Source organism: Phalacrocorax aristotelis, chromosome 6 (assembly GCF_949628215.1).
Source record: "Phalacrocorax aristotelis chromosome 6, bGulAri2.1, whole genome shotgun sequence".
Lineage (NCBI taxonomy): Eukaryota > Metazoa > Chordata > Aves > Suliformes > Phalacrocoracidae > Phalacrocorax > Phalacrocorax aristotelis.
Genome location: NC_134281.1, coordinates 17,950,269 through 17,967,774, shown reverse-complemented (window position 1 = coordinate 17,967,774; position 17,506 = coordinate 17,950,269). Strand labels below are relative to the sequence as shown.

Here is a 17,506-nt window from a genome sequence, read left to right as displayed (position 1 = left end):
GCGTCCCGTGCCTGGCGGCCATATTGAGAGTGGCAGGAAGGCCTGCTCTCCCCTGGCCTGAGGAGGTTGTCAGCGCTCCCGCCTCTCGCGGGGCCCGAGGTGGAAAGGGGCGATGGAGGGCAGGGCCGGGCGGCTGCGGCGGGACCGAGCTGTCGTTACCCGCGCCCCGCTGGGTGCGGGGAAGTCGGGTTGAGGGCGTGGTGACATCCCGTAAAGTGGCAAACGGCTTCGTAGCTTTGCGGGGGAGAGTTACTTCCGGTGTTGTGCAGGGCCGGATCCGCCTGGCGTCTCCTGGGCTGTGAGGTGGAAGCGTGCTCCCGCCGCCGGGCCCGCGCGCTCCCGTGGCCCTCAGGGACCCTCGGCGAGCTTTGCGCTGCGCCTGGTATGTCTGATACAGAATTTAACGTATTTTATGCGTTTCCTGTCGCTGAACATGAGCCGGCAGTGTGCCCAGGTGGCCAAGAAGGCCAATGGCATTCTGGCTTGTATCAGCAATAGTGTGCTCAGGCAGGAGCAGGGAGGTGATCGTGCCCCTGTACTCGGCACAGGTGAGGCCGTAGCTTGAGTACTGTGTTCAGGTTTGGGCCCCTCACTACAAGAAGGACATCGAGGTGCTGGAGCATGTCCAGAGGAGGGCAGTGAAGCTGGTGAAGGGTCTAGTGAACAAATCTTATTAGGAGCAGCCTAGGAAGCCTAGAGAAGAGGAGGCTGAGGGGAGACCTTATTGCTCTCTACAACTACCTGAAAGGAGGTTGTGGTGAGGTGGGTGTTGGTCTCTTCTCCCAAGTAACAAGTGATGGGATGAGAGGAAACAGCCTCAGGCTTCATCGGGAGGTTTAGACTGGACGTTAGGAAAAATTTCTTTCCTGAAAGAGCAGTCAAGCATTGGAACTGATTGCCCAGAGAGGTGGTGGAGTCACCATCCCTGGAGGTGTTCAAAAAATGAGTAGATGTGGCACCTTAGGGCATGGTTTAAGAGGCATGGTGGTGTTGGGTTGACAGTTGGACTTGATGATCTTAGAGGTCTTTTCCAACCTTAGTAATTCTATGATTTTGCTATCTCTGGATCTGTGATCTAGCAAGAAGGCAGGATGTGGGGGGCATGTGGACTGGGCTGGCCTCCCAGGGGTCCTACAGGGGACCTGCAGTGACAAGGTGGGGAGGCCCCTCCCCAGGGGATATGCTCTGCACAGCCCAGTGTGCAGCCCCGTGGCCAAGGGGCTTGTTCTCATGTGTATCCGTACCCACTGCAAGGCCATGGTTAAGTCCCCCTCCTTTGAAATACACAAAGATCCCTTTCTCATTTTTTCCTCCCTGCTTTTAGTTCTACACATTTTTATTTCCCAGTTTTTTTAAAAAAACTTGCCTCCACACAGTACTACAGAAACACCACAGCTATAGTTCTATGGTCTTGCACCATGTAAGAGGCCAGATACAGATGAGCAGCACACACCCTTTGAGAAAGACACTTTGGCTTTTGAGACTGGTCCTCCAATACAGGGACCTCAGAATTGTTATTTTTTTCTATCATGAATCTCGATGTCAGACTCTGTTCATGTTTTTTTACATGTTGTACCTTAAACAGTTATTTCTGGAGTGTAACAGTACCTGTGATAATCTCCCATCCGATGAAGATTTCCAGCACCCCACTATTTTAATCTTAGAAGAACACCAGATCTTTTGTCGTTTCGGTCCCCCAGAAACTCAAAAGGAAAGAAAAAAAACCAACATAGGTGCCTTCATAAACGTTAATTGCATCTTCCTTTCACAGTCTGCAGAATATATTTTGATTTTGCTTTTAGAATAATATTGCCCTCCTGTGGTCAACCAACAATAAGTCTGGGAACTATTGTCAAAAGTCTGCTTGCATGTCATTCAAACATGCTTAATTATTTTATGCGCATATATGATTTAGTGAGGCAAAAGTCTCTTCTGAGATAACTTGCTCTTACTCTTTGCTTACTGGAGTTCACCATTGCAGGTTTAGACATCTAACCTGATTCACCCTTTCATGCTGTGATGGGATTGGCTCGTCAGAATGATTCACCAATTCTTACTTTGAAACGGAGACAAGATTTTCACACAGGATTCTAGGGAAACTCAACAAAAGATGCCTTCGCTACTTCCGAGGGTCTCAGGGTCAGCTACCCTGCTGTAGGTCAGTTCAAAACCTACAATTGATTTTCATGTGATGGAGATTTTAGAGAAGCGCAAAACGGCATGCCTCTTGCACACTGTAAATTGCACAGTCAAAGCCTGGATTATCTCATGTGGGCCCTGAAGATGACTCATCAATACCATCATGAGACAATTTACTTCAAAACACCTGCAATACTTATCGAAGTTTTAGAGTTGTATAACACCATGGGTTATTGATTTGATATTTTGTCACTCCCTTTTTATTCTTTCTTCTGCCTTTCTTCCTAATAATTGGAACTTAGTTTGTCAGTTTATACCAAGCTGGAATTTATCTGGCAGGATAATTGGATTTCCTAGCAAAATGTCACATTAAGTAGGAATTACAGATAATACCCCTGCAAAACTAGTTAACGGAAAAAAAATGTTTAATTGCTGCTTGAGTGATATTGATCAAATGTAACCTATGCATTTCTATGTTAGATACCACTGTAACCTGCACAATACAGATAGATCCCTGCTTGCTCAGATGGGTGGATGTGAATTTCAGTGAAATGCTTCTGGAAACAGCACTGCTCAGGTAAATATATTTATGTTGTACTCTGCTGGGAGTGTTGATTCTTGGTGGGTAATGGTTATGACTGAAGGCATGTGTGGAGGTCTTGTAACCTACAACTTGGCATCTCTTTATGGGCTCTTGAAACTAAGCATGATGCTCAGTCCCTGCTGTTACAACATGCAGTCACAGAAGTGTGGGAAGAAGGGGCCTCTGGAGCTGCCTGATCCACCCTTCTGCTCAGTGCAGGACTCTCATCACCAGTACAGGATCAGCTTGGCTGTGGCTTTGTCTAGCTAAGTGCTGAAAACCACCTAGCATGGAGACCACAGCTGCTCTGAGTGGCCTGATCCAGTCTGTGCTGTGTGACCTGCTCTGTAAATAACTTTTTGCGAATGTCCAATGTGAATGTCCTGACGTATAAATTGTGGCCATTGTTCCTTATACTTTCTGCCACTACCAAGAAGGGTTCATCTCCACTGTCTTTCTAACCACCCTTCAAGTAGTTGTAGCTGCTCTTAGGTTGCTCCTTAGTTGGTTGCAACGCTTGGTTCCCAGCCCGCCCTGAAGCACCGGGATCCTGCCCCTGCAGCGAAACTTCACACTTCTCTTTGCTGAGCATCATGAGGTTTCTGTTTTGTTGGCCCTGACCTTGAGTTTGTCACAGTTCCTCTAGAAGGTGGCTCCGTCAGCACTTCCCCCAAATTAGGCACTCTGTGCTACCCTCCAGATCACTAATGAAGCCGTAGGGTGACACAAACCCCAACAGCATCCCTGACAATTACCAGCTGTCAGCTGGACCCTGAGCCACTGATTTCTACCCTCTGAGCCCAGTGGTCAAGCTGTTTTTCAGTGAGCCTAACAGTGTGTTTGCCCAGCCCACACTGCTTCAGCATGTTCATGAGAATGGTGTTAAAAACCTCACTGAAGTCACGGTAGATTACATCTGCTGCTTTCTGCTTTCCTCATAGCCTCTCGTCTCAGCCTAGAGGGCAGCTGTAATTGTAATCCTGTGACTGATTAATATTCTTGGTTCTTTCTCCTCTTATGTTATTTCCAGCTGAGGAGCTCATAATTTTGTGCTATGAATCCCAAAGAGCATGACCTTGTATTCTGCAGTACTGAATTTTGACCCCTTTCTATTATTCCAGTCCTCAAGGCTGGCAATTTTTCATCTTCTCTAGAATACTGTGACCCTTCCCTGTATTTTAAATGACTCGCAACTTTGATTGCAAGTTGACTCAGAATGGGGAGTTTGAGAAATCACAGCATGAAAGGAAGTAGACTTGGCATGGACTTGGCTTCAGGGTAGTGCTGTTCTGCATTGAGCTACAGAAGGATTTTTAGTGAAAAAGTTTTCTTCCCTGCAATTCCCAGTGCCTGGGAAAATAATTTCCAAAAGGTATATGGGGAGTGAAGGGAGAGTGACCTAGAAAAACTAGTAAGATGCATATGTCAAACCCAGTTAATTTTTTTTACTAATTATACTGATCTATGTATATAAAATGCTGAACAGAACACTTATCTTCCCTGTGTGTGGCCTTAGGCTACATTCCCTGTCAAAGGCAAAGAGACCCTGTTGACACTTTCCTGGTGAGTAAATCAGTCATTACAGCAACATACTTCTTTTCCAAGAAACATATAGAAAACCATGTATCAGCAATTAGGACTTCTAGGTTTCCCAGAGCTCAGCATATTCTTGAAACAAAGGTATTCAGGCTCCATCCTACTTTCTCCCTTGCCTGTGCAGCTCTGTGGTTTCATCACACTGCTTCTTTCTGCCATCATCCTCCTTCCCAGTTACTGATGCAACAGCACCATGATGAGCATGGGCAAAAGGACCTTTCACCCTGTTCCTGCACACCCACTTGTATACTGGGCCCTCCATAGCTGACTAGTGATGAAGCTGCAGGCATTTTCTCTTTTACAGAGTGTGAATGAGGCAGTGTGGTAATTTTATGCAAATCCATGTGAAGATTAAAAAATTAATCAAATTCTGAAATTTTCATTTAAAGAGATTAGTCTTGAAAAATCCCCCATCTAATCCTCCCAGAATAGTCACTTGGAACAAACCTTCACCACTTTGTTTTCCTCCTGGGTTCAGTGCGTCTCCTGGAAAATTTTCTCATAATGCTTTTGGGACTGTCTGGAGCAGCAAGTCTGAGTTTGAGCAGGGCTTACCAGGCAAATTAAAGTTGATATATCAAATGATAGAAAAGATGTGTCAGTAAGTGGGAACATGGGAGTTCAAGGCAGTAAAATCTCCACTCTGTTGTACTTTGTAGGTAAACTCCCACGGTAATGCATGAAAAATGGAAGCAGTAAGCCTCGGTGAGTCTAACGATAATTTATGTACCAAGAGGCCAGAAGAAAGTCATGTAGCAAGAAAAACAAGTAGCAAGAGACACTGCTAAAACTTGCTGTGTCTGGTAGTTTACTGCTGTAACAAAGATGTAATCTGTCTTTTAGAGCTTGAGCTCAAAATTATCCTCAAACAATTGGGTTTTGATCCAATGCCATCTCAAATATTTTCCAAGGCCCTCAGGGATTTTGGAGTTGACCCTGTACATGGTGGGCTGGCCACCGATCACTGCCATGCTGGGCAGAGAAAATCCAAACCCAGAGAAGTCCTAATGGCATTAAAAATAAACTAACTTAGACCCCTGAAGATCTCAGTTAAATTAACCATCCCGTAACATTAATACACAGCATCCTCTGATCTTGCAGCACCTGAAACATTGGGGATGTGTGACTGGGTTGGCCTGCAACAAGGCCAGTTGCCTCAACTTCAAGAAAACCACAAGCCCATGATGCAAACCCTTGAACAAACCTTCAACCACAGCACCTGGAATAGCTCAGCTCTGCCCAGCAATGGCAAACTGCCCCCTAGAAGGGAATATTTTTCTGGCTTTCAAGTACCTGCCATGGAGTGAGGTGCTGGCTCATTTTTCTCACTACACATCCACAGCCAGCTTGTTTGTTCACTCTTCCCCTCCCCAATGTGACTCCAAGTTTATGGCTCAGACTATGCCCTGCTACGTCCATGCTTTTGGTCTCATGCCACCATCCAATTTACTTGGCAGCTTACCACATTTCTGCCCCTAGTGCTGGATTGATTCTGTCTCCCTCTGACTTTGGCTCCTTGCCTGCAGAAATGCTTTAATGAAAAAGTTAATAAAAGGCAATGCAAATGAGTGCTTTGCCTGTATTTTACCACAGTCCAGCTCCTCTTCCCAGAGATGAATAAAATGAGGAGCTGGGTTTTTGCTGCTTTTTGTTGTCAGAGTTAACAGTGAAAATTTCTATGGGCTTAGGAGGAGCCCTATGAAGAAAGAGGTTATAATGGTAACACATACAAACAAGTATGAGGATGGTGAACATTATCCATCAATGAAAGCTGAGGAAGCTATTCATTTAAAGGGAATTAATCTAAACCCCTTACGGTCCTGCTGTCATCAGAACAGGCAATTCTTAGCATCATTTTCCTCCTAAGCTCAGTGTGAACTTCTATAAAACTTTCCAAAAGACTGTCTAGACCTCAACTCCAAATTATCCCAAGCAGGGACAAAGGGATGGTGTAAAACCGGGTCCCACTAGTGCCTGTAGCATGTCACCTTCTATCCATATAGAAGAGGGTTTATTCATCACTATGTGATTTTCCTGAGAAACTGGGTAACAAAGATTAGTGCGTGAAGCAATATGAGTCACATCATCAGCCCCTTCTCCCAGCCCAGATTCTTCCCAGCCAGCAATGGGAAGAGGTAAACGCAGGGATATGAGGATGTAATTTCCCCACATGCAATACATAGCAGCTAACTGGCAATTGCATCATTTCTAGACCCACCATCCATGGAGGTAGACTGAGCTGCCATTTGGATTATTTTTCTTTCTAAGGCTGCCTATGTCTTGGTGTGGGGTGATGTTCAGTTCTCTTGATCTTGCTTTTAAAGCCCCAGTAAAATGAGTAGGAGTTTTATTTTTTGTTAATATCTACAGTGGATTTCATAGCACTGATTTATAGTTGTTCCCTGATGACGTTTAATACCCAGTGCCTGAGACTGTATAAATGAATTACATAAAAATGGATTTGTGGCATCATTAGCAGCACCCCCATTCCAAGGGGAGCCTCCAGTGAGCCTGCATGTCTAATCAGAGCTGACAAGGAGCAGAGTTACACACTGAGACCTCCAAAGATAATGGGTCTGTGCCAGATTCAGCTTTCTGTTGAATTGGTGTAAAGTTGGATAACCTTTGACTGCAAGGGGGTTTTACACTGGATTTATTCTGCAGTTACACCTGTGCACTGAGATCAGTGTCAGATGGCATGCCCTAAAATCCTTAGAAGCAATGGCAAGGCATGTGCTGACTCTGGATCAGGCCTCAATGGTTAAAATATAATCTGAGTTCAGAGTGCAGAAAACAGATTATATGCCTGCTATTGTAGCTAAATGCTTTCCAGAGCAAGCATTAGCAGTATGTACACAAGTGCTAGGTGAATTAAGCTGGCATTTATTTTTTTCAGTTCCATTAGGAGAGTTTTGCTTTTAAACAACTTGCGCCTGCTGTGTTGTGTCTGGAGTTGGAGCTGAGCAGAGCCACCAGGACGGCACGTGTGACAGAAGCCACAGTTGCAGGTCTGATTTTGCTCAATTCCCCTGGTCTTCAGGGTCAGCCGTGGACAGAAAAATCAAGGCAGAAACAGAACCTGTTAAAAGCTTTGGGGCTTTATTTTCTTAAACTCCCCTGGCTCCATTTAAGCCTCTTTCTCCAACCCCTTCTGCAAGCCCTGTATCGCAGCTCAAATGAGGCAACCTGGGGCGTGATGCACCTCTGTTTTGTAACCCCTTCCTCTGATTGCGCTGTGCTGCCAGGTGAATTGGAGTCCTGCTGGGAACAGAGATGCTAATCTCAGTTCCTGAGAGGAGTACAGCTGACTTCACTGATGTTAGCACAGTTACTCTGGCCCTCATTGTAAGAGGGCTGTGAGGCTCAGTGGATTAAACTGCTGGCAGCACCAGCTGCCATGAATTTTAGGAGTCTAGTAACAAAATTGTCAGGGCACCCTGTCTTTTATCTGTCCTCGTGATTGAAAAGCCAGTCCTGACCAGTATCTAAAGGGAGTGTGGTTAGGTAGTTTATCTGCCGTGTGTTTTGCCTTTAAAATCTGTTTCTCTTAAGCACTGAATAATTTTTTTCTCTGGCAAACCTATGACTCTCCATATAGTTTCACCTGCAAGTCCCTTGTCCGATGGATTTCAGAGTGTGCCCAAGTTTCATTGTCTGAGAAGGTGCATATGTGGAGGTTTTCACAGAGCCTTTGGGTCCTTGCAGCAAAGTAAGGCAGATTTAGACCCAGAGGAGCTGTTGGAAAAGTCGCCTGGCTTAATGATTAACAACTTTGCAATGCTATGGGAGTGCTAGGATAAAGAGACCTCTGGACTTGTGAGCTCTCGCAGAAGAAACCAGCCACTGGCCTTGCACTGAAACACATCCATTTATTAGAGAGGATTAACTCTTTCAGGTAATTTGAATGGGTCTGTGATCGAGTGTGTTGCCTGGGCTACTTCAGCCTCCTGGCACCCTGCCTTAATTGCTTGCACCATATTTGCCCTGAGTGGGGGAGATGCAGATCACAAGGATCTTTGATCCTGAGAAACCAGCAGTGAACTTGCTGCCAGTTAACAGAGGGAAGGAGAAACGCTGGGGAATAGATGCATGCATACTTGGCCAGGGCTGCCTTTCCTCTGTCAGGACAAGTGCCTGCCCTTGAGCGGTTGAGATCCTTTGGTCCACACTCATCTCTGTTGCATATATAATGCTAATACTTAGTGGAGACTAGCTCAAATGGGCTTTCACAGACACAGCTGGCAACTTTGCCTGGATCTGAAGTCCTATTTGGACTCTAAATATGATTTTAATGGATAGTGAGAGGACTAAAAAATAAAGGCAAATGAAGCCTCATGTTAATTTGCTGTTTTGTGGGGAAACCTCATTACTGGTCTCGATGTGGCCACCAGCAGCAAGGGATCAGGCAGCCAGCAAGGCTGCTGTTTCTCCAAAGTCCATGCGTGATGCCGCAGGGACGCATGGAGCAACGCGCAGCCAGAGAGTGATAACAGCATTTGGCTAGCGTGAGGAAGGGAGTTAATGTAGTGAAAAGCTGTTCCACCCAGACACCCTGCTCTCTCCAGGACAGAGAACAGCTTCCACAGTTTGGAAAGGCATCAAATGCTGAGCAAATAGAAATGATGGTTGCTCGTGACAAATCTATGGCAATGGAGAAGTTGGCTGGCAGGGCTCACCTTCCCTGCGGGAGGTGAAAGGATTGCAGGGGAACTACAAGATGACAGGTAGTTCGAATGTGACACTGTCCTTCCCTTCCTCCTGCCTGGGCAGAGGTCTGAAAATGCTGCTGGTATGGCACCTTCACCTAGAGGCAACAGGAGCTATAGCTCCACAGTTCATGTTTTGACCTCCCTGCTCTCCCTGTGACAGCCCTGTCTCTTCTGCTAGTGTTCACTCTCCCTTGCAGGTTGGAGTGTGCCGGCTGCCCCAGCTCTCGAGGCTTTGCCTGTGTCAGCAGAGTGTGTACAAGCCCACCGCACCAAGCAGATTGACTCAGCCTGGTGCCCCTGTGCAGCATGTCCCTGCATGAGCACGCACTGTTCCTCTTCCACAGTGCGGTGGGCAGCGTTCGTCCAGCTCTAATGCTGAAGCGGGCTGTGAAGCTCCAGGGAGACGGGTGCCCTCAGCTGCTGGTGAAGGGCCAGGCCTTTCCAGTGAAGAGGGACCTGTACCTGGTGGGTTTTGGCAAAGCTGTGCTGGGGATGGCCGCGGCAGCAGAAGAGATCCTGGGAGACCACCTCGTACGGGGGATCATCAGTGTGCCAGTAGGCATCCAGGAGAGCCTGCAGCGAGCAGGAATGCAGTAAGGGGAGCTGTGTCTGGACAGTTTTGGGGAGTAGGCTGCCAGATTTATCCTCTGTGGGATGTTGCTGTGAACCTGTTGAGTCCATTCCAGCTGCCCCTCCCTCTGGTGCCCACCCTGTCCACACACTGCCCTGGTCTTCAACCTCCATCACATCCCGATGGCACCAGTGACACAGCCTATTTTTTGTGCTGGATGCACTGCCTCCCCAGCCCTGGGGAAGAGACACCCAGCAAAGGCCATCTCCCTGTCCTTGTCACTTACTGTGCACCTCTGGTACACCAGGCCCATTTGCCTGCTGAATGACAGCCTGGCCGCCTGTGCAGGTGCACATGTCAGTGGTGTGATTGCTTCTCTTACCTCACCAGGGAGATGCTCCTGAAGCCACACAGCAAAATCCAAGTCATTGAAGGTGCCAAGGACAACCTCCCGGACCAAGAAGCTCTGCAGGGAGCAGTTGCCATCCAGGAGCTGGCTGAGGATCTGACTGTGGACGACCTGCTCCTTGTGCTCATCTCAGGTAGTGTAGCGATCCCAGGGAATGGGCTCTGCTGATGGCCCTCCAGCAGCCTGCACCCACATGGCCATGCAGCAGGGGAGGATGCTGCTGTGCTGGCCCGTTCAGCACTGACACTTGCACCTCTGATTTTTTCCTCTCCCTTCTCCCACCAGCCTCTCTTCAGGGATGCCGCAGGGGAGACCACGGGGCTACCTGCTGCTGCAGTGGACATGCTATCTCCCAGCACCTGGGAGAGGCTGAGCTATGCAGGCTGAGTCCTGTGGTTGTGCCATCACTGTGAGATGGCACCTCTGGGCACAGCCTGCCAGCTGCTCTCACCCCTTGGCAAGGAGACACTTTCTTCCTGTCCCCTCCTTACATTTAGGGATGCAAATTTGGAGAAGCAAGCACTTGGTAGACTTGCATGCTCCAAATTTGTGCAGAGGTGTGAGTCTGTAAGCTGAAATTCGGGACTGATCCTTCCCAGGGCTTTGCTGCTTCCCAGCTAGTGGAAATGAGGCGCCCCCCAGGTTCCAACACAGTGAGCTGCATGCCTTGCAGGGTCAGCCCTGAACATCCCCAGGTCCTGTCTGCTGGGCCCCTGGGCTGTCCCCAGACCCGGGGCTGTGGAAGGAAGGCGGATATTGTGCATCTGAGGGATGCAGTGACGTCGCCCCCACCTGAGCTCAGCTGGGTGAGTGGGTGTTACAGGGCAAAACGATGCTGGGGCTTGGAGCAGCTCTGTAGAAACCCCTTGGTCTCCTCTGCTCAGTGATTGTTCCTCTGTGGATGCTGGAGCCTGATACGGTACAGAGAGAACAGTGCTATTAGGCAAACACCCAAGCGACTGGAATCTAGCTGTGCTTGCTGGGGATTCCCCTAGGCTTCCTCCTGTCCTTTGGCTACGGGGATCTCCAGGAGACTCCTCAGCCCTTCAGGGAGCCTGTACAGGATCTCCCCGTGACTGTGGCTCCCTATGCATGTGCACTCCCACACAGCAGCCGGTCCCCAACTGCTCCTGCCTCTCAGCTGGGTCTCTGGCTATTGACTGAAACATGGGCATTTGCATTTGTTTTTCTTGCTCATCGTGTTTTATTAAAGCTGATTTGTCTCAAACCTCTGAGAAGGCTTTGCCTTTTGACAGTAGCTTTCAGCTGTACTCCTGTGCACATTCACTCTCTGCTCTGATCTTGTTCCTTTCTACTCTGCATTTTCCATCCATTCCACTTTTCCACTAGAACTGTTTTTTTTAGCTTCTTCTGCACATTTCCAGTGCCCACTTGTATCAGACAGGATTTCCATCATTGAAGCTATCACCCTGGATGCTGGGTGGTGTGCTGTGTCCTTTGTGTTACTCTCTCCCGCTTTTCTTTCCTCCCAGGCCTAGATGAGTCCAGTTCAGCCATTTCTAATCTTGCTGCAGCCATAGGTGGTGATTTAACACACTGTCCTGAATAAATGGAGCCAGCAAAGCAGGCAGTGCTTCTATCTGCTTAGCACTGACTGCTGTGTGAGTCACAGAGCCCGTTGACCCTGCTCACCTATCAGGGTAGCCCTTGAAAATCAGTGTGATGACACACTAGTAGCCTGATGTAGTGGGGATAGTAATTGCTGGCCCTTCTCTGTCATCCCTGCAACATTGCAGGTATGCGGTACCCTGGTCCTGTGAGGTTTACACTGCCTGGATGAAATGTAGCTAACTGCAGATGGCGCAGGGCAGCAGTGATTAAAACCCACTGGAGAAGATGACTGAATTCTCCAGGGCTGTTAGCATAGTTCCCCAACCACCTCTGCCTTCCCACTGTGCACTGATGGGGGAAGAGGAAAGGCTCAAGCATTGAACAGCCTTGCTTTCCTCCTGTCCTCTTCCTGCTGTCCTGACGTCCTTGCTGTCTCTTCTGCATCCTAGGGGGTGGATCAGCCCTACTGCCTGCTCCCATCCATCCCATCCGCCTTGAAGAGAAGGAGAAACTCACAAAGATGCTGGCTTCCCGAGGAGCTGCCATACAGGAGCTGAACATTGTCCGGAAGACTCTGTCCTTGCTGAAGGGTGGAGGGCTGGCCCGGCTCGCACATCCTGCACAGGTAACCAAGGGGTAGCCCTTGCTTGCCCAGAAGTCACCCATCTGCCCTTGAAATCGGAGTTTAATCAACCAGCCTAAGCATGCTTGCAGGGTTTTTCTCCTTACTGAGTGAACAACCTTCACACAGTTTTGGGACTCTGTGGCTCAGATTTTACCAAGGAGAAACTCTCAACTCTCAGGGAGACAGAGGTAGACGAGGGGGAACCCAGACTCGGCAAATGTCAGCTTTCCCATCACACCACTCTCAGCAGACCTCAGCCCTCACCCAGTAGGTACTTCCAATATACTGGTGCTCCACCATGGCACTTCTGAGGCTGGGTCTGACCCTCAGCTCCCCTGGAGGATGTTATCAGCACATGCCGTTGCTGAACCCACACTAGGTTGTCAGCCTGACAAGTGCAGTGGCACAGGTTACATCTTCCAATGTGATGGTCCAGCATTAAAGGACATTGTAGATCTACGGGTTCAAGAAGGGCAAGGTGATGCTCACAGGACCATAATACAAAAATGGGCCAAGATCTGCCCATTTCCATCTGCTTTGACATGAGGGTGGCACCAGTGTAACTCAGAGCAGCACTTATGCCAGGGGTCTTGCATGGTCACCTGTCTCTGCCTCCTACAGTAGTCCGTGGGCATTTCTTTTTGCAGGTGGTGAGCCTCATCCTTTCTGATGTGATTGGTGACCCCCTGGACATCATAGCAAGTGGACCCACCGCTGCCAGCTCCCACAGCGTCCAAGACTGCCTCCAGATACTCACCAAATACAACCTGCTGCACAACCTGCCCAAGTCAGTGGAAACAGTTCTGTCCAGCTCTCCCACCAAGCCCGCTGCTCCAGAAGACTACTCCCACGTTTGCAATATCATCATTGGGTCAAATACACTGGCTTTAGATGAGGCCAAACACCAAGCCGAGGGCCTGGGCTACGCAACTCTGATTCTGAGTGCAGCAATCTGTGGGGAAGTCCGGCACGTTGCTACACTATACTGCCAGCTGATCCATCTGCTCTGCCTGGGCTTTGCTGGTGTCAGAGAAGGGCCCCTGAGTGACAAGGTGAGGGGGAATCTCCTGCAGCTGGTGGAAGAGCTACAGATCCCGGGTTTGAACCTTGCCAAGTTTCTACAGGCCCTGAGAGGATTAGGGCCTGAAAGACCAGTCTGCATCCTGGCTGGCGGAGAAACCACGGTTCAGCTTCAAGGAACTGGCAAGGGAGGGAGGAACCAGGAGCTAGCCCTGCGCGTGGGGCTGGGGCTGCACAGAGCACAGGCTATGGAAGTCAGCAGTGCCCCTAGGAGGTGTGAGATCATCTTCCTCAGCGGAGGAACGGATGGGCAGGATGGGCCAACGGAGGTAGCAGGGGCCTTCTGCAGCCCAGAGCTGGTGGAAGAGGCGCTGCAGGAGGGTCTCGATGCGGAGGCCTTTCTTAGCAACAATGACTCCTATACATTCTTCAGCCAGTTCCAAGGTGGGCGTCACCTCCTGGTGACAGGCTTGACAGGCACCAATGTCATGGACATCCAGGCCATTTTAATTAAAGCCACAGAGAGATCGTGAGAGCTCCCTCTGCAGATATCCAGATGCATTAAATTAGGACTGGGGGGTAAATGAAGACATCAACACTGCAGACAAATGTAAAACTACTTAAATTAGGGCTCACTGTTGAGGATGCCAGTATCTTTGATAAAAAGGATCCACTAATTAGACACAAGTGAATGTCCACAGCAAAAGCAAGAACTTGTAATTGGGATTAGAGGAAAATAAGAGGTCACATTACAGACACAGAGGCTGGATTTAACACTTCTGCTGAGAGCTGCCACACTTGTGACTGCTTCAACTGTAGTTAAGAGATGTGGGGAAATTGAGGCCATGGTAGGGCTGCCAGGGAGAGCCCTTACTGCGGCTTTTGCACCTCCAGTGCACCCAGCTCAAGAGCAGCTCATCAGGGGGCTTTTGTAGGTTCACATAAGTGCATTACAGTGGCTGAAGGATGTAAAAGCAGCAGCAAGGCCTGCCAGCTAGAGGTATGGAGGTGCTGGGGGAATGCAGTAGGAAGGGGACACCCAGCACCAGTTCCATGTGCCAGCAGAGTGCCCTGCAGCTCCTCCCACAGCAGGGTGCCTGAGGCAATACAGAGACCCCGAAACCAGCACGACGCATACCCAGCAGTGCAGCTAAGGAGCACATTGGCTGAGAGCAATGCTCTTGGATGCTTGACACGAAAGCAGTGCACAGTGACAGTGATGCAGAGGGTGGTATTCCTTCACCATGCAGCACAAGGAAGGGGATGATTGAGGTGCAGTGGCAAGCCAGCTGAGTGGAGCCCTTCTTCAGTCTCCTCCCCTCCACAGGGGCATCCTCCCTGCTGATCCCTGTTGGGAGAGCCTCCGTGCCAGCAGCATCTATACTGTGAGCTTTCACAGTGTTTTCCAACTGCCTAGAACAATCACACAGCCAGACTGAGCCACTGACCTTTCTTCTGCGCTGGGGCAGAAGTCACTGTCACTGATTAACTCCGCTAATTCTGTGGAACAAAAGGCAAGGAAGCTCAGCTCTCCTGACCCATACTGCTGAGCTGATCAAAGGGCAAAGCTGCCAGAGCCATGCTTTAACAGGGAGCTGCTCACCAGCATGTATAAGGACACAGTGGTTATTGCGGTCTCATCACCTACTACAGTGCAATATGTGGGAGAGCAGAGATGATCCAGGTTTCCCAGGACATGGAGCCCACGGTGGGGCTGGTTTTCAGATGGGCTCTGCCTGTAGCAACAGGCACAGTGATGGTTTTGGCTGGATATTCAAAGGACTTCAGCAGCTCAGCAGCCAGTATGACCCAACATATCCAAAGCCTTTTGAATATCTGCCTGTTTGTTACAGAGCCTAAGTGGGAGCTGAGCTCCTTTGAAAATCCAGCCCTAATTTAATAGGACGTGCTTGACTCAGACTCTTTCCAGACAGACAGACCTACTCCATGTGGCTGATCTCATCTCGTGACATAAATACACCATCCTGCCAACACTGTGAGTTGTGATGTCTCACTGAACTCTGTTCTGCAGCCCGCTCCAAGATGTATCGGAGGGTGGATTTTTGAGGACGATGTGACACCTACTGCTTTGGTTTTGAAGCCAATATCTAACAAGCAGAGATATCAGCAGGACCATCACGGGGCCTGGTATCGATGCCAGGCTGGCAGCTGGACTGTCTGGGCCACAGCCCAGGCATAGTGTCAAAGCACAATCTTGGGGATTTCAAAACCCCAGTCTTACCCCAATGGTTTAAACTGATCCACACATCTCATTTGCCCTCAGAGTCTGAAGACCTTCTCTAACATGCCTGAACTTGCTCACACTGGCAAACAGCTTTGAGATCTGCTGCGGAAAACCTGCCAAGCGTTATAAAGCTTGCTGTGCCCCTGTAATGTCAGGTGGCAGTTGCGCAGGAGAAGCTGCTTTGTGCTGTGCATTTTTCTCAAGAGGTCATCAGTAGGTCACTGGCAGGTCGCCTCTTCCATGCCCAGCATGCCAGCACCACAGGGACACTAACAAGCACAGTGATACAGCCAAAAAGCATGGGCTGCAGCGAGGATAACTGGCTAAAGCTGGCTCCCAAGTGTCGTTAATGCTTCCTGTCCGATTCTGCTCCAGTGAAATCCAGAGTGACTCCACTTTCAGGCTGGGGTGCCTGGCAGAAGCGTCACTGGCACCTTCAGCAGCAAGTCAAGTGTGCCAGGCTGGGCATGCTGTCACAGCCCGACTGTAGCCCTGTGCTCTGCCCACAGCCCTGCCACATTGCTGAGTGCCGAGCTAGTCCTCGGAGCTGCTGCTTGTGCTGCATCATAGTCAAGTTCAGAAGACCTTGGGCTAGCACTCACTGGCTTCTCCTGGGAAATGCCTACCACATGTACCCTGAGCAGTGTCCTTGCTTTCTAAACAGTGGCTTTTCACTAATGATTAAAGAGAGTTTGTGCTGCGGAGGAGAGAAGGCTAATAAAAGGTTTGTTGAAAGGATGGAACTGTTTGAAGTGCTCTTCACATCTACATTTGCTTGGCCTCCGTATACTGTTTTTGTTCTTGTCCCTTTTCTAAGGAGGAGAAAAGAGGACGGGGGAGGTTGACCAAGGACACCCAGGTTACAGAAACACTTTTTGTTTTCTGATGCTTCTACCTGGATAGATCAAAGCTCCATTTCTGCGGGATTGCTTGGGTGGACCTTCTTGGTCCTTGGGTGTGCATCTTCTGCCCAGGGAAGAAAGGAGCTTTGGAGTGTGTGCACCCCTTACAAACAAGGCATCATTTTATTCCTCTGGACAGCACTCGGCATAGAATTGCCTGTTACTGCTCCAGCCCAAAGCCTGGAGTCTCTTCAGTGACAGCAAAAGGCCACACGTAGGACCCAGCATACATTTGGTCAGGTTTTGCAAGGATTTGAGAGATAACTGTTCCATCTGAAGATGCAACAGCGCCACTTACCTGCCAAGTAACAATTTGCCTCTGGGCTGTCGGAGCTTGCCAGGAGCAATGGCTTTCCCCTAGGGAACTTCAGTGAGTCACCACAGCTGAGCAGGGCTTTGCAGCTTGCCTATGCTCTCTTGGATGGGGTATTAGCATCATGTGGGTGTACCCAGGCAAACGAAGAAACCAGAGTTTCAATTACTGTGATCACACCAAGTAATCCCAGTGTGCAGGCCATGCTGGGCCCAGCTCCACCCTATCCTGGCTCTGGGGTGCTTGTGCCTAAGGAGACAAGTCACAGAAAGAGTGAGGACAATAAGAGCTGCTTTTGACATTCCCTTCCCTTTTTACCAGAAAACCAAAACTCTTTCTATACCAGCCAGCCTCCACAAAGGAGGGAGGTGGGTAGAGATGGCCAAAAGCTCCCTGACCACATCCCGGTATGTGGGCAGGGGACACAGTGACAGCCATCAGGAAAAGCACACCCAGCTGCTGGGCAGAGAGTGTGTGAGCAAAGCCCAGGCGTCTTCAGGGCCTCCTAAGCAGCCTGCTCATAGCCAAACAGTGCTAACAGCCAGAAGAACTGTGTTATTAACAGCGCAAGCTTTTGGCAGTAAATTAAAAATCTTGGCTGCCGCCCTTGGCTCCGCTCTTGCCTCTTAGGAGACACTAATATCACAGCTCCCCAGCATTCCCATTATCACTTCATTAAGGATCCAATAATGATAAATGTGGATGGTTTTATTTTGCACAGAGCCTGATTAATGGCTAATATTTCACTAGGTGTTAATGGGGCCCTTCCTTTATGGAGGGATCGGAAGGGGGCTGCCTTTCATCTCCTCCACAAGCCAGGTA

General features: G+C 49.2%; 1 protein-coding gene across 15 annotated transcripts; it reads left to right on the top strand.

Moving 5' to 3' along the window:
- GLYCTK (glycerate kinase) lies at positions 1–17,287 on the top strand. Of its 15 annotated transcripts, none has more exons than XM_075096298.1 (8): positions 1–382; positions 2,620–2,716; positions 4,978–5,023; positions 7,215–7,326; positions 9,225–9,620; positions 9,989–10,140; positions 12,029–12,204; positions 12,852–17,287. In XM_075096298.1, the coding sequence occupies exons 5-8, from the start codon at positions 9,334–9,336 to the stop codon at positions 13,755–13,757; spliced, it is 1,521 nt and encodes a 506-aa protein (XP_074952399.1). In that variant the 5' UTR covers positions 1–382; positions 2,620–2,716; positions 4,978–5,023; positions 7,215–7,326; positions 9,225–9,333; the 3' UTR covers positions 13,758–17,287. The 15 variants fall into 15 exon arrangements, with proteins under 15 accessions (XP_074952399.1, XP_074952403.1, XP_074952405.1 ...); XM_075096300.1 differs by lacking the exon at positions 1–382 and adding an exon at positions 5,420–5,626; XM_075096306.1 differs by lacking the exon at positions 9,225–9,620 and having other exon boundaries at positions 2–382.
- Positions 17,288–17,506: the final 219 nt, after the last annotated feature.

Excerpts from the sequence above, each read along its gene's own strand:
- GLYCTK (XM_075096298.1), top strand. The coding sequence starts at position 9,334 with ATGTCCCTGCATGAGCACGCACTGTTCCTCTTCCACAGTGCGGTGGGC. Across the intron at positions 9,621-9,988 it reads CTGCAGCGAGCAGGAATGCA|GGAGATGCTCCTGAAGCCAC; the intron begins GTAAGGGGAGCT and ends TTACCTCACCAG. Across the intron at positions 12,205-12,851 it reads GGCTCGCACATCCTGCACAG|GTGGTGAGCCTCATCCTTTC; the intron begins GTAACCAAGGGG and ends TTCTTTTTGCAG.